At 45.8% G+C, this 16938-nt stretch overlaps 1 protein-coding gene across 2 annotated transcripts in view; it reads left to right on the forward strand.

Moving 5' to 3' along the window:
* NPHP4 (nephrocystin 4) overlaps positions 1-16938 on the forward strand; it is a 331710-nt gene that overhangs the window by 91632 nt on the left and 223140 nt on the right. For both annotated transcript variants that reach the window (XM_073561791.1, XM_073561792.1), the window contains 2 exons: positions 2087-2151; positions 9683-9838. In XM_073561791.1, coding sequence (XP_073417892.1) covers positions 2087-2151; positions 9683-9838 — 221 coding nt within the window. The remainder of the gene's footprint in view (positions 1-2086; positions 2152-9682; positions 9839-16938) is intronic.

Here is a 16938-nt window from a genome sequence, read left to right on the forward strand (position 1 = left end):
TAAATCTTGTCCTGTTGTACATGTGGGCGTGGACCTCAACTGTTCCTTGTGGGCGTCTTCTTAAAGACCCCACCCATTTGTCTAGAAAGAATAAATGTATGCAAAGGAAAGAGAGGATCATATTTTGGGACTGGCAAGGCGCAGGAATAAGAGGAAAACATCGCCAGATTCAGGAGAGCAACGGCATTTACAACAGGAAAAATAAATAAATAAATTAGATATTTATGGCAAGTGATTTTTTTTTTAATGCCTGACCCCTGAGGTTCCTAGACTTGAACTTAAAGTTTAAAAAAAGCCAAAAAGTGACCTATATCAGACCTTGAAGAATCCTCCTTTCCATGCCCAGAATTAGGGGTGTTTGTTGAGGATCCTAATGATGGCTGTGTGTGAATTCTCAAATTAAAAACTGGCACCGTAAAGTGCGCAGATGGCTTCTGTTCCTGGGTCGGCATTACAGAGAAGAAGAAGAAGATGAAAAAAAGCCGTGAAATAATGTTTGAAAATATTTCCGTCTTTATTTGGATGTAATTTGGACAATGCTCCCTCATTTAGATTGATGTAATAGCATATTGTGGCTACGATTACACGGTTGATCGTGCCGACTGAAAAGCCAGGGATCCTACAAAAACTGCCTAATAAATGTGGCAATGCAGTCATCTAGACGAGAAGACTGTCATTATCGGAAAGAGACGTCTGTATTGCTGGATGTAATGTTCTGCTGATGTGAAGAATCAAATGGACGGCTAATAGAATATTTGGTTAGAGAGATATTAAGTTACCGGAGCATGAAGCGTTGACACATTTTATTTTTATTTTTTTTTATTTTATTTTTTTTTACTGAGGTCTCTCTGCCTCTCATAGAATATTAATCACAAGTCAGACGATCGGGATCATTCTCCAAAAATGTAAAGCTGGACGATTTTATAGAATTATTTTAAATTCAATTTTTTTTTATTTTTAGTACAAGGTTTGGCTGGCTCTTCTGCCTTCCTATGTGACAGTCACCCATTCATTTATGGGACATGTCCACTTGCCCATTCCCTAGATCTGTGGGGATTTAGGTGGATAGTAGTAGTGATGAGCGACCGTGCCTGGATAAGGTGTTATCTGAGCGTACTTGAGTGCTAACCAAATGTCTACGGCGTGCTTGAATAATATGCTTGTGACCCCACAGCTGCATGTCTCACGGCTCATGCAGGGATTGCCTAACAGCCATGGGGTCTCGAGCATATTATTCGAGCACGCCGTAGACATTCGGTTAGCACCCAAGCACGATCAGATAACACCTTATCCGCGCACGTTCGCTTATCACTAGTGGTTAGTGAACATGTGCTCCTTGACCCCTTTTGTAGAATCGGCAGTGGAGGGTGATTACTGTCATTTTCTGTGGCACCAGCTTGGCATCTTGAATGGTTGTCATTACCAGAGATGGTTGGTCACATTTCCATTTCCCAGGTTAGTTAAATCAATGCTGGCTTTTTTTTCACAGGTGTGATGACATTGTAGAAATGGGCATTACCTTCAGTTGATAGTTGGTGCAAGCAACAACCTGGTGCCGATCCAGTTTAGTTACTACTTATTGATGGTTGGAACCATTGCTGGACCATTTTTTGGGATCAGTTGATGACCATTTTTCAATGATAACTGGTGTTAAAACTACTGTTACCTCTGTACCCTCTGTAATCACACCACTGCTTGTTTGGATTCATTTCTAGAGGGGCCTTTTTCTGTTATCAGATCCTGAGATCGGTGAAGGTTCTTGGATCTCCACCGGTCTATGATCTTCCTATGGGTAGATACACACAACTGTTTTCTCTCAATCCGAGCTGATCAGACTCTGATCAGAGTGAGATCAGTATTTCTCGCATGTGGAGAGAGGAAAAAAAAAGTCTCCACCTTCTTCTTCACGTCAGTCCATGAACATTGGACATTGGTGGATGGCATCCAATGGTGGTCCGATGCTCTCCTTGGACACTTGACTTGCCTTGCTGACTTTGTTCGGACACATCCAATTTTTATTTCACCACTCAGTCATGTACACAGCCCCATACAATAACATGGGTTTTTATTGTTTGTTTGTTTCTAGGTTGACTCTTTACTATGGATCACCTCGAGCATTGCTACATCCAACTTTTAAAGACTTGGCTGAGTGTAAGTAGCCCCTATTTATCCCATCTCTTCATCCCCCCCATGATAATGTCCAATGTGAGATTAGTTTACATCAGTGACATCACCGGGTAAGTAGCAGGATCTATAATTGTCTTTCTACGCCTCGTTATATGCCGTTCTCTAACGTACCATTCCAGTATATTGACCCTTTATTGTACTTCCCATAGCTATTCCTATACCCTGAGGATATGGCCATCTCCTGTTGATGTCATGGACGACGTGATTAGCGATGTTGTCATTTTCAGCTTTGTCCACTAGGGGTGCCAGAAAATTGCAGGTGTATCGAAAAAATATTGAGAAGCTTTTTTGAGCTCCAGAAGGGGCGAGCTGTGCAATTTATCTATTCTACCTTGACAAACCACCGTAAAAAAATGAAGTATTGGAGAGCATCTAACTCAGCCTGGAGGAAAACTAGGAGGAATATGAGAACACGTATGAAAGATAGATGTTCTTAATTTTCTTTTATATGTACGCTGGTAAAAGCGTAATTGCAGCTTCTCCTTACGTTACACCTTATCGCACATGGGAACATACCTCATTTTTCTATTTAATCACCGGCCATTGTATTTTTCAGCTCTTTCTGTGTATTTTTTATTATTCCTGTCTCTGGCTGTTTATTCTGAGTCATTGTATGAATGTTTTTTTTCCTGCGTTATTCTGCTTGCCGGTAATTAATTCGCTGGAGACTAGCAAAATTTTAGTAGAAAGGAAAAAAATATATAATATTTTTTTTTGCTAGGAAAGACGTCTGGATACATTACTTTCAGTGTAGGATAAGTGTAGAACGCTATAATGCTGAAATTAGCATCGGCTCCTGAAATGCTCTGTGCTGCCTTAAAGGGGTATTCCCATCTCCAAGGTCCTATCCCAATATGTAGTAGTAATAATAACAATGATAATATTAACAAAAAACTCTAATTAGATATCTATGATAGTTCTTCTGATTAGCTTTGTCACATTCCCTGTGGACAGGGCATTGCAGTAACTTAGATGTACATAGTTATGACCAGTAGCTATGAACTGTCAGTATGAGTGGTTGTAACCATGGAAATCTAAGCTACTGCACTGCCCTGCATATGGGGTAAGCAACATGGCAAATCAGAAGAACTATACTAGATTTCTAATTGGAGGTATTTGCTAATATTATTATTACATCTACTGCATATTGTAATAGGATCTTGGAGATGGGAATACCCCTTTAAGTGTTGTTCTTATCTTTTACTTTCAGGAGCACACTACTCCCCAGCCTTCAGGCTTTCTGCCATCCAAGGGACGAAGCGCTCCGGATGATTGACAGTTTGGACCATATCTGTGGCCCGAACTGTGCGCTCTGCCTCTGCAGCATCAGAGGAGCATCCTAGCTGGCCAGATATAGCAATGTTTTCCATTCAGAGCTGCACTTACAAGCTCTTTTCTATAGAGATTGTAAGAGCTGCACGCCTTGCCTGGGAGACCTGTCACCTCTAATGTACTGCAGCGGTGGCTGGTAGCGTAGGCAACGATCAGTAAATTATATTATTAAATGAAAAAATTGCCTGTAGTAAGAAGAAAGGTGGCACTCACCGTCCCTTTAAAAGCTCCTTTATTGGAGAATTATTTTAACACATGGTGGATGACGCCGTTTCGCGCCTTAACAGGTCCTCGGTCATCGGTGTAGCACCTGAGAGCCCATTGGTTCAGTGATAAAAACATGTCCATCAAATACTACTGTTCTGGCGGAGGTTGATTTTTGGTGCCGAATTTTTTTTCTTGTGTTCCTCCTTTCCTAAAATTATTTTTTAATCTCTATTTATAAAACTGAATGTATGTATGTATGTATGTGTGTGTGTATCGCCAACCAATCGCGAAGCATCTTTCATTTCACCAGAGCTGTTCAAAAGAAGCTGATCTGTGATTGGTTGCTATGAGCAACAGTTTTCCTTGCAACCAATCACTAAGCATCTCTCATTTCACCAGAGCTGGTTAAAAGAAGCTGGCTGAGCTGTGATTGGTTGCTATAAGCAAGTTTTCCCCCTTGACAACACCTCAGCAGACACTGACATGGTGGGAGAAATCTAGCATCTCCGGGAACATAAGCTCCCAGCCATTGTCTGTCCCCCAGAAAGGAGCAGAGAGCACATGACAGAAATGAATCCCCCCTCCCGTGCCCATATACACATCACACATCCTCCATCCTATAGGCACATCTTCCCTCTTAAAGGGATCTCCGATTTGGAAGTCAGGGCAAATCCATCCAGCACTTTGGTTTTGACCCCAGGCCTCTCTTAAAGGGATCCCCGGTATGGGAGTTAGGACCGTTCCACTCAGCTCTGTGGTTCTGACCCCAGGGTCTCTTAAAGGGATCATTGGTATGCAAGTTAGGGCAAATCCACTCAGCGTTTTGGTACTGACCCCAGGCCTTTCTTAAAGGGATCTCCGGTATGGAAGGCAGGGCAAATCCATCCTGTGGTTTGGTTCTGACCCCATACCTCTCTTAAAGGGATCCCCGGTATGGAAGTTAGGGCAAATCCACTCAGCGCTCTTGTTCTGACCCAAGGCCCTTCTTAAAGGGATCCCCGGTATGGAAGTGAGGGCAAATCCACTCTGCACTTTGGTACTGACCCCATGCCTCTCTTAAAGGGATCCCCGGTATGGAAGTCAGGGCAATTGCCTTCAAATGCTCTGGTACTGACCCCAGGCTCTCTTAAAGGGATCTCCTGTACAGAAGTTAGGGCAAATCCCTCAGCGCTCTGATTCTGACCCCCGGGTTCTATTAAAGGAATGATTGTTATGCAAGTCAGGGCAAATACACTCAGCGCTCTGGTTCTGATCCCAGGCTTTCTTAAAGGGATCTCTGGTATGGAAGTTAGGGTAAATCCCTCAGTGCTCTGATTCTCACCCCAGGCTTCTATAAAAGGGATCATTGTGTACATATATTCCCTTAAAAACTTTTATTGATAGTTTGAATAAAAAACACCTATTCCCGTGTAATCCACAAAGACAAAAAGCCCTGATCAAGGACTACAATAACTTATCTATACACCTTCCTAGCCGTGGAGGTTGGCACCCTAGAAGAAATCGATTGTTTGGCGCCCCCACTCGGACGTCGTCTGTCCCTATCTCCCCTAACTCACCCTGAATGCAAAGGTGAGAAAACAATCAATGAGAGGAATGAGATGAAGGAAGGGAAAAAAAGGTTATGTGTAGAATAAATATAAATGGGCAAGAAACATATTATATCATATTAGGAGTGACCCTAAAAAAGGTACTAATCTCAATAAGAGACCAACAATAAACCACATACAGCAATGTTATTGCACCCAAGATACAGGTGCTGATAGAGTGAAGTATGGATATAAAATCCAAAGATGCATCACAATGCGGTTCCTAAACAAATTTACATGAAAAAATCAAAACATGGCCTACATATATGATGTTCATATGAGATAACATATGGATATAATTCATCCCAAACATGAAAAAAGCATGTATGGCCATGCAGTTACTTATCAGAGAGAGTAGAAAATCGCCTCGACGCGTTTCCCCGTTGTTGCGGTTCCTCAGGAGGCCTATAACTTTAGTACCATCGATGCTGGATATGTTTTATGATGCCCCAGATACCATGATGAAAAAGGCAAGGGATCATTGGTATGGAAGTTAGGGCAAATCCACTCAGCGCTCTGGCTCTGACGCCAGGCCTCTCTTAAAGGGATCCCCAGTATGGAAGTTAGGACCGTTCCACTCAACGCTCTGGTTCTGACCCCAGGCTGACGGGATGATGTGGGATATTAGGGGTAGTAGTCCGGTGGCTCTGGCTGACGGGATGATGTGGGATATTAGGGGTAGTCCGGTGGCTCTGACGGGATGATGTGGGATATTAGGTGTAGTAGTCCGGCGGCTGTGACGGGATGATGTGGGATATTAGTGGTAGTTGTCCAGTGGCTCTGGCTGACGGGATGATGTGGGATATTAGAGGTAGTAGTCCGGTGGCTTTGGGTGACGGGACGATGTGGGATATTACGGGTAGTAGTCCGGTAGCTCTCGCTGACGGGATGATGTGGGATATTATATTGAATGTGGCTATGCGGAGTGGGCGGGACTCTACACTCAGCTTTATAGATATAATCATTATAATTTGTTATAACTAACCGTAGTAAGGGTGGTTTCACATTAGGGTTTCAGGGCGCAGCGACGGCCTGCGCACGGCCGCCGCTAAGCCCCGCCCCTGCAGTGCCTCCTCCGGTAGCTCCGCCTACTGGCGCATGACGCTTTATCACTGGGGACGCAGGCCATGCGCAGTATGCGTTTGGCGGCGCATGCGTCCTTTTGACGGTGCGCCGACCAGCGCCAAACGCAACCTGTTGCAATTTGGTTGCGCTCGGCGCACCGTCAAAAGGACGCATGCGCCGCCAAACGCATACTGCGCACGGCCTGCGTCCCCAGTGATAAAGATAGGGGACGCAGGACGCATGCAGCGTCATGCGCTAGTAGGCGGAGCTACCAGAGGAGGCGCGGCAGGGGGCGGGGCTTAGCGGCGGCCATGCGCAGGCCGTCGCTGCGCCCTGAAACGCTAATGTGAAACCACCCTTAGTTACTATGCCCGGGCAGCGCCGGGCTCTTCAGCTAGTAAGAGATAAATTGCAAAATGGTTTGTTTTTACAATCACTGTTACCACTTAAGATGATGAGACAACCTCTAAGGGTATGTGCACACGCTGCGGATTCTGCTGCGGATCCGCAGCGGTTTTGGCCCTGTGGATCCGCAGCAGAATTAGCTGCGTTGTACAGTACCATTGTATCCTATGGAAAATGGAAACCGCAGTGTAGACGGTGCGGAATTTTCCACATGGTTTTTTTTTCAATGTCATGTCATTCTTTTCTGCGGATTCCGCAGCGGTTTGCCATCGCCTCCATTGTAGAGATGATAAACCGCAGGACAAACCCGCAGGCTAATCCGCAGATAAACCGCAGGTCTTTTGACCCGTGGATTTACCTGCGGATTTTGCAAAATCCGCATGGAAAAATCCGCAGACCAATCCGCAGCGTGTGTGCACACAGCCTAAGTGTCTGTGAGATCCTAGTGATTTCCCTTACTGTCCACATTGCAGTCCTGGCATAAGTAGCCACATTGATACCCATGGCCCCCAAAAGACCATTCCAGTGGGGGGAGATTTGCTAAACAAAATGGCCCAGTTTATGGTTTCCTGTGTACCAAAAAAAGTTTGAACCTCAGTAGTGATGAGCGAGTGTGCTTGGATAATGTTCTGTCGGAGCACGCTCGCTCAAGACTAATCCTTAGGTTTATTTGCCCAGCAAGTGGTCCGAAGAGCGCGGCACAACAGCGGCACCGATTAAATTGATCTCAAGAACTTCTCTTTTTGTGTGATCTTGGACAAGAAATGGAGTCCAGCAAAACGGTGCACCCGTGGCGGAGGACGAGGCTGAAGCTCTGGTGGGTGGAATTTTCAACGCACTGCCACCATGCCACAGTCACACCGTTTTGCCGGAGCCCTAACTGCAGTCTCTTGTATTGTGATAAAATGGGAGGAGTGTTCGTGCGAAAAAAAAAATGCAAAAACAAATGTTGCATTTTACACAATTGATAACTCTTTCACCTTTTCTCCTGAAATACTTTGTGCTTCTTTAACCCAAAATTGAAATGGTTTGCTGTGCCCCACCCTTCCCGTGTTACTAGGGAGGGTGCAATATACATAAAGCAGCATTGGCGTTGGTGAATACAGGCTTGGTTCAGGGCCATGGTGGGTGGGATGGTTGCAGTTTGGTTTTGCAATCTCCACTTGCACATTACAGCTTTTTTTTTTAAATTTTCTGCTGTTATATTGGCCAGCGGCTGAATGGGTTAAACGATGGACACGCTCTCTTCAGGATGCGCCCCGGCACCTACAGGAACAGTTTTAATTTAATGCGCGTATAATAATTGGCGGAGCTTTTTGCCAGGCACATAAGCTAATTAACATGCTGCGCCGGGCGCCTGCATAAATTATCTGGGAGAAGATATAATTCAAGGAAAAAAAAAAAGAAACAGTAAAAGGTTCTTTCTCCTAAACCACTTCTGGATAATGCGGCAGATTGTCCAAATTGTCCAAAGTTGTTTGAAGACACGAAAGTGAAATTTTAATTGATTCTGTGTCCTGGAACGAAGAATTATCGCCTATTAATGAAACCATCGCTGCGGCGAGACGTTCCAGATGAGATTTTTACCTTCGGAAAGAAAACTGTTAGTTCAAATTGTAATATGGAAATCTTTGATTAAATGGCCCTTTGTTAAAAAGACCATTGTTTGCACTGATGGGAGTACTTTTGGGTCTGATTCAGGAGTATTGCAAAATTCATGTTGAGGAGAGAGGAGGATTCTGCCATTTAGATTTTTTTTCTATATGACATTCACCATATGGGATAAATATTAGGATATTACCATGTATTACTTTGGACCGTTCCACACGCAGCGATACCAAACATGATTATTTTTTCCATTGTTTTTAGATTTTCATTTCCATTCTGGGAAACAAAAGGGCATATGAACGTTATATATTTTTTATTTTTTCTTCTAGTTATCATTTCTTCTTACATTTTTTTATCGCTTTCCCTGTGGGATTTGAACCAGGGCACTCTCGGTCACTTGTACAATACACCGCAATATACTTTTTGACTAGGTAATAACTTTTAATGACCTTTTAAAATAACGCTTTGAAGTACACCATCTAGATGTAACCATATATGTACGAGGAAACGCCACAAGGGCTAGCCTTCACTTTACACAATATGAATGGCTTGATAGGTTAGTGAGACTAAACTGCAATTCTAAACACGGCCTGTGAACATAAGTGGCGCTGTTTATAAAAATAAACATCTGAGTGTCTTTAAAGTGAACCTATCATCAGGTTTCGCTATTTTAAACTGCTGCCACCACTTTCTAAAGAGCTTCATTTTACTCCCCACCATACCCAGCGTTCCCTATGGTATCCATACTGAACCACTTATACGCTTGCATGAAGTCCTGCATAGAGGGCAGAGCTAAATGTGCATTTGCTGGGCTTCAGCTCAAAAGCAATAATGCCAGATAACTTGGGGGATATGTTTGGGAATATCATCCACAAAACTGAGGCAGAGGGGTCTGGACTTTTGGGAAAGCAAAAGGCACAGATTTGCGAAACGCGCAGGACAAGTCTCAAGTCTCTGTTCTCATGCAGGAAGGGTTGTAATGGTAAAGTGAGGACACAGGAAGCTCCTTAGATGGCTGCAATTTGGATGTGGAAAACCTTCAAGCATCTCCCAATGTATCATCTCCCGTTCATTTACATAGAATATATAGAACTAAGAACATCCTACTTGTGAAGATGACTATCTTAGTTTCTCACTTTTCATTTTTGGAGCTTTTGTTCAGTTATCTTGTAAATGTAAATTGTGTTACTCTGCGAGACAAAATAAAATTGTCCTCCAATCTTTGATGTACATCTCAACCTAAAATTGCCGCAATTTAGTTCCAAATCTTACTTGTAATGGTTTCCTTTCAGTGAACAGACACATGACGCTGATTGAGAAGAGCCATGTTCAGTACAATGTAAGGACACACAATGCACTCAAAGAAGTTTCTCATCTGCTTCCTCCGAATATTCTGGTTTCAGGATCAGAAAGAATTCCTGGTCTCATACAAGGGAAAGATGAGACAGGTGAGTGTTTTCTTTTGTGACAATACTGAAGTAAGAATAAGATTTTGTCTTAATCAATTTTTTTTTTGTTACTTGTCAATACCATTCAATGAGTAACACCACAATACCACCCTCAAAGACTAGAACATACGTGCTATAATGATCTTTTTATTTATAAACTGGCAACCATATGTTACAAAAATATTACATTAAAATCTCAAAGCAATAAATAGTAAAGGAGATAAATACTGTGGTGTTACATCACTTAAACAATAGCATTAGCAAACATTGACAAATCCCGATACATGGATGTTCCTCCAGTTCACATTCCCTGGGTTCCTCTTTATGTCCTTCTTATATACAGCCTTGAGACTTTCTAGGATCTTATACCTGACAGTATCACAGGACAGGACTTCCTTATTGATGAGCAGGCAGCACCGCGCACACCACAGATGGTAGATGGTCACCAGATTTATTATATACAGAGAACTTCTGTCATACGCCCTGAGCTCAAGTTGGAAGTCTCCGTACAGCAGCTGACCATACGACTGTCCCATCAGGTGCGGTAACTTTAGGGACAAGGACACAGACTCCCATACCTGCATACTGAAGGGACACTCTAACAGCAGATGGTCCATCGTATCCAGTATATGGGGGCACTCTTCTCTGGGACAGGATCTGTCTGATACATTCCTGCACTTTAGATTATCTCTAACGTACATTTTACCATGGAGCGCCAGCCACGCTACGTCTCTCATATGAGGGGGAACTCTGGGACGTTTTTTGCAGCCCATTTTACATCCAGATTCGGAGCGCCCCTCAGTTGTACCTGGACACTGAAGTGAGATGACAGGACATTCTTATACAGTTCTTTCCTACTAAGCTGCATGACGTCATCATACAAGATCCTCCATCTGACGACCTTCCTTATTATGTGGACACCATACCAAGAAACATTATTCTTTAGTCGTCCTGAGATTCTCTTGATGGGGTCCCCTACCAACCACACAGACACAAACTGTTGGATCTGGCTCTTAAACAAACAAGACCATGGCGCCTTCTCTGAATTCTTACAAAATGAAAAATTCTTCATGAGAAACAAAAGATTAAAGAAGAGCTCCGGACAAGGCATGGTGAGACCACCATCCTTATGAGGGAGACAGACAATGTTTTTCCTTACCACATTCACCTTGTTGCCCCACAAGAAGTGAAAGAAGACATTGGTAAGTGTGGGGAGCAACGTATCTGGTACCGGGAACACCACACTGATATAGAGGAACAGCGGGAGCAGGATGGTCTTCAGCAGGCGGATCTTCTCCAGATATGTCAGCTTCCAGTGTCTCCAGCTCTGCACCTTCCGCTCACACACCACCAGCTTCTCCTCCCAGTTCACCTTCCCATCATCTACAGCACCAAACACAACTCCCAAAATCTTTATCTGACCCTGAACTGTTCTGAAGGGCACAGAGAAGACACCAAGGTCACTCCCCAACCACAACGCCTCGCTCTTCTCCATGTTCACAGAGGAGTTAGATACATTTGAGAAGGCTGTGATCTCCTGCTGTAAAGCCGCACAGTCATCTCTAGAAGACACCACAACCGACACATCATCCGCATAGGCACAGAACTCCACCTCCTCCACCATACTTTGGAGGTGGCACCTCAGCCCTGTAAAATCTCTATGATCCTGCAGTTTTCTGAGAAAAGGATCCAGATTGAAAACATACAACAATGGACTGAGAGGACAGCCCTGCCTCACCCCTGACATGATCGAAAAGGGCTCGGCCAAGTGACCATTAATCAGCGGCAGGCTTATAGCTTTCTTATACAGAAATCGCAGCCACTGCACAAACCGCATCGGGAGGCCATACTGTAACAACACCTGATACAGGTAATCATGATGGACTCTATCAAAGACTTTACTCTGGTCTAAGCCCACAATATACGCCCCCACATGGTGCTGCTTCATGTACGTCACGGCTTCTCTCACCAACAACAATGAGTCCTCTATCGTCCGACCCTTCACACCACAGGTCTGGTTGGCGATGATAAGCTCACCCGCCACCTCACTCAGAAGATAATACAAGATCTTGGCCAGAATTTTATAATCTGTGTTCAGCAAAGACAATGGACGCCAGTTCTTTATATCTTTTAGATTTCCTTTCTTTGCCAGGAGAACCAGAACAGATTTATACTGGGACGGTAGAAGCTTCCCTGCAGAGAGGCAATCATTATAGACCTGCACCAGGTCTGGAGCTAATAAGTCCCTAAACTCTCTATAAAACTCGCTGGTGAGGCCGTCCAGCCCCGGGCTCTTGTTGGCCTTTAATGAGTCAATGCTCTTCTTCACCTCCTCCTCAGTTAAGGGACTGGCCATACTATCTGCCTGTGTTGGGTCTAATGTTGGTAGTGACACCCCCTTCAGGTAGGCAGTAATGTCTTCCTTATCGATATGAGCCCCTTTATACAGATCTCTATAATAATCAGCAATGATCTTGTGGACTTTCTCCTGCTCTGACTGCTCCACCCCTTTCTAATCCAACAAACCAGTGATTAGCTTCTTACTGACCCTGTTTTTACAGGCAATAAAAGGATTTGGGTTATGAACGCCCCAATTATCAAACTGTCCCTCCGCCTTGAGAGACTTGAGGCGATCGTACTGCAGCTCCCTCATTCGCTGCTTTATGTGGATAATGCTCCGTCCATCCACCTCCTCACCACCATTCATCCTGCTATATAGCCGGCTCAGTTGCAGTCTCAGGGCAGAGTATCTCATATAATCCATATTACCATGTCTCCTGGCTGCTCGTATAATAAACTGCTTGATGTCACTTTTCATGGTCTCCCACCACTCAGCTGTGTCATCACACATACATTGGGTGGTCCTACGATCATTATAGAAGGCGGTGAAGGCCTCTCTGAACCGTGGATCTTGGATCATGGAGTTATTCACCTTCCAGTACCCCTTTCCACAGACCATAGCTTGGGCCAGATCCAGCGTCATGCTCACTGTGCAATGGTCAGAGAACTCCAGAGGGCTGATCCTGTACTGAGAGCATCTCACCTCTCTCTTTATATACACCCGGTCTATTCTGCTGGCATTACCACCCTTATGGTATGTATACATCTTACTGGTATGGTGGGAACCATAGGGGTCTACTAGGTGGGCCTGCTGGACTATATTATTAAGAAATGTCTCATCATATCTCAGTTTCTTATGACTGCTGGATCTATCCACATTACAAGACACATTATTAAAATCCCCACACAATATAAACACTTTAGAGATAAAGCAATATGGCTTCATGTGATCAAACAGTTCCCTCCGCTCTTTCCTAGTCTGTGGAGCATAAATATTTATTGCTCTATAATGGATGGAGTCCAGTATAAAGTCCAGCATCAGACAGCGGCCCAGACAGATCTCCAGGACTCTGTCCACTTGGACATCCGTGGTATTAAAGAGGATTCCCACACCGTCATTCCTCTCCAGCCCAAAGGACCAGAATGATGGACCTAATCTCCAGTCTCTCTTGGCTGCATACACATGGGCATTGCATTTCAGATACGTCTCCTGTAAGAAGAAGACGTCAGATCTCTCATTAGACAATCGCTGGTAGATCGCCTGCCGCCGGCTACCAGTCGTCACACTGTTCACATTAACGGAGTTTATTCTCAGCTGCATCCTGATCACTTAGACTTTCTAGTCTTCTTCCTCCTTCCACTGCTGTCACCTGCAGTGCCCCATCTCTTCGTGGACACGGGAGGGTCAGGATCCACCTCATCAGAGACATTTTCTATGATGTATGAAGAACCTTACTCCATTTGTGCCTCTTCTTCTTTTTCTTCTTCTCCCAGTACATTGTAACGTCCTGGACCTATCGCCAGCACTGGAGGCTCAGAGGTTTTCTGGACTGTTGTGATTTTCCTGGAGGAATCCACAAAGGCTTTTTTCCTTTTTATGGTCACAAAACCTTCCTCATCCACGCAGGACACTGCGGACAGTTTATCTGCTTCTACTGATGTACTGGGCTGAAGCTTGGATGGTTTGGTGACAGGTTTTCTGGACACCTTAGTGACTAGTATTTTAGGTCTTAGTTTAGTAGCTGACCATTGCGTAGATCTTACTTTACTGGCTGATGGTGGTTTAGCTTTGGCTGGTGGTACTTTAGGTGTTTCTTCAGTGGCTGGTGGTCCTAATAGTGCAGCATCTATCGATATGATATCAGACTCTGGAGCAGGCCCACTGTTACTGTGACTTATCACCTCATCTGCACCTCTTGTGGTTTCTTTTTCCATAATTTCCAAGGAGTTCTGGCCATTATATTTATTATGCTCTGCATGAGGGCAATCACGAAACGTATGTCCGGGTCCTGAGCACAGGTTACAGATGACGGTTCCTGTGCGTTTGTCCTTTGTATGCCCGAACTGTCCACACAATGAGCACGTGATACGAGAGCAGTTTATGGTGAGGTGCCTGCCCCCACATCTATGGCACAGACATGGCTGACCGGGGTAGTATCATATCCCCCTCTCTGAGCCCAGGTAGAAGGAGTGTGGCAGATGTCTGGTTACACCATTCTCTTGTAGAAGCTGGATTTTCACAGAATATCCTCCATTCCATATTTGCTCCTCATCAGAGATCTTCTGGGGATGACTTCTCACCATGCACTGCCGGCTCAACTAGTGCTGCAGATCCGCCAGCGCCACCACCTCAGACTGGAACAGGACAGTGGCCGTTATTTCCTGCGGCTTAGACAGCTGGATACAATGGAGATGATCCCAGATCTCATGTTCTCTAGTGTCATTATAGATGTTCCAGAACATATCCAGATCACACTGGAGCTTAAAGCTGATGTCATAGATCCTGCTGGATGGGACATGGATCAGTGCGTAGACCTCAGATGCCTTAAACCTCATAAAGTCTTTCAGAAGAACTTTTCCAATATAAATTCTGGATGGGATGTTCTACTCTGGTCCTGTGTACTTTATCCTGACTGCATTCCTCCTCTGAGTTGGAGGATTCACTAGTCTTGTGACACTGGAGAACAATCTCCTGAACTGATGTTGGTCAGCAGGAGGATCAGTGCTGGAGCTTTTCCCAGCTGCAGGTGGATCAGTGCTGGAGCTCTCCCCAGCCGCAGGTTGTTACGCTGTGGACACAGGTGACGAGAGTGGACCCACTGGGCCGTGGCGCCGAGCTCTCCCCGAGCGAGCGCACCAAGTGGACCGACCCCTATACAGGGACCGTTAAGGAACAGACTCGGGAAGTTCTAGCGCCACGGCAGCCAGGACCAGGGGTCGGCTCAGGAGGGTGAACAAGAGATGAGGAACAGAGGAAGGTCCAGAGAGGAACCAGGGTGACCAGGGTCCAGAGGCTGCGGAAGAGGAAGAAGGACGGATGAAGGCGGGGGTCCAGGAAGAGGCGAAAGGAGGCACAAGACACAAGGAATAAACTAGAGCGCAGCTAGCAAGGAACAAGCAGCAGGGAGCGCGGCCTAGACAACCGAGAGGCAACTCAATAGTCAGGCGCCTCCACTAAGGGAGGGCGGCCTGAAATACCTGGTGGTGGCCTCTGATAGGTCGGGGGGCCGGTCCGGGTCAGGTCACGGCAGACAGGTGGCTGCCGGTAGGAGCGTGCGGCTTATCCCTCCGGCGCGTGCGCAGAGGCACAGTGCGCGCGGCCGAGGGAAGTGGAGGAGAACGTCGGGACGCCGGCCGCCGGAAAGCAAGGAGAGCGGAGGCGCGCGTGCAGGACGCGTCAGAGGAGAGAGTCGGGGCAGAAGCAGGAGCGGTGAGTATGGCAGCGGGAGCGGCGCTAACAGTACCCCCTCTCTTACACTCCCCTCCACTGCGTCTGGCTAAAAACCTCTTAAGAATGCGTGGAGCATTGATATTCTCCTGCGGCTCCCAGGATCTCTCCTCGGGACCAAAACCCTTCCAGTCGATCAAAAAAAAGGTTTTACCTCTAACTTTTTTCGAGGCCAGGATGTCTTTTACCTCGAAGACGTCATCAGACGTAACAGGAAGAGGAGAAAGGTTCGGGGCCGGGTGAAACCGATTCAGGACAACCGGTTTAAGGAGAGAGACGTGGAAGGAGTTGGGAACCCGAAGCGACGCAGGCAACTCCAGTTTGTAAGATACGTTGTTCAGACGTTTGAGAATCTTGAAAGGCCCAATGTAGCGCGGTCCCAACTTGTAGGAAGGGAGCTTTAGCCTAATGTACTTGGCCGACAACCAAACTTGTTGACCTGGGAGGTAGTTTGGAGCATCCAAGCGTCTTTTGTCAGCGTGCCTCTTCATGCGTTCCCCAGACCTCCGGAGGGCCTCCTTAGTTTCGGACCAGATCCTAGAGAACTCTTGGGTCAGGGAGTCGGCTGCAGGCACACCGGAGGAACCGGACAAAGGTAGAAGAACACCAGGGTGCATGCCAAAGACTACGAAAAATGGAGACTTGGCTGATGACTCGCTGGGATGGTTATTGTAGGAGAACTCTGCCCAGGGAAGTAGATGGACCCAGTTATCCTGATGAGCGTTGGAGAACTGCCGTAAGTAGGACGCTAGTACCTGATTAACGCGTTCAACCTGACCATTGGACTGGGGATGGTATGCGGATGAAAAGTCCAGTTTTATCTCTAGAAGTTTACACAAGGCCCTCCAAAACCGAGAGGTGAACTGTACCCCTCGATCGGAAACAATATGCTGTGGAAAGCCGTGGAGGCGGAAGATGTGCTGGATAAAAATCTTCGCCAACTCTGGAGCGGAGGGCAGCGCAGGTAGAGGAACAAAATGGGTCATCTTGGAGAAGCGGTCGACAGCTACCAGGATAGTCGTAGATCCGGAAGACTTAGGCAGATCCGTGATGAAATCCAAACCAATATGTTGCCATGGAACCGAAGGAATCGGGAGAGGAAGCAGAAGGCCGGCGGGTGGTCGCCTAGGAATCTTGACCTTGGCGCAAGAGGGACAGGAGGCCGTGAAGTCTTTCACATCCTGGCGGAGTGAGGGCCACCAGTAAAAACGAGCGATGAGCTCAAATGTCTTCTTGACTCCGACATGTCCGGAAACTTTAGAGGAATGTCCCCAATGCAGTACCTTTTCTCTTTCAGAATCAGGGACGTAGG

This window comes from Dendrobates tinctorius, unplaced genomic scaffold, assembly GCF_039654945.1.
Source record: "Dendrobates tinctorius isolate UK_male_01 unplaced genomic scaffold, ASM3965494v1 ptg000326l, whole genome shotgun sequence".
NCBI lineage: Eukaryota > Metazoa > Chordata > Amphibia > Anura > Dendrobatidae > Dendrobates > Dendrobates tinctorius.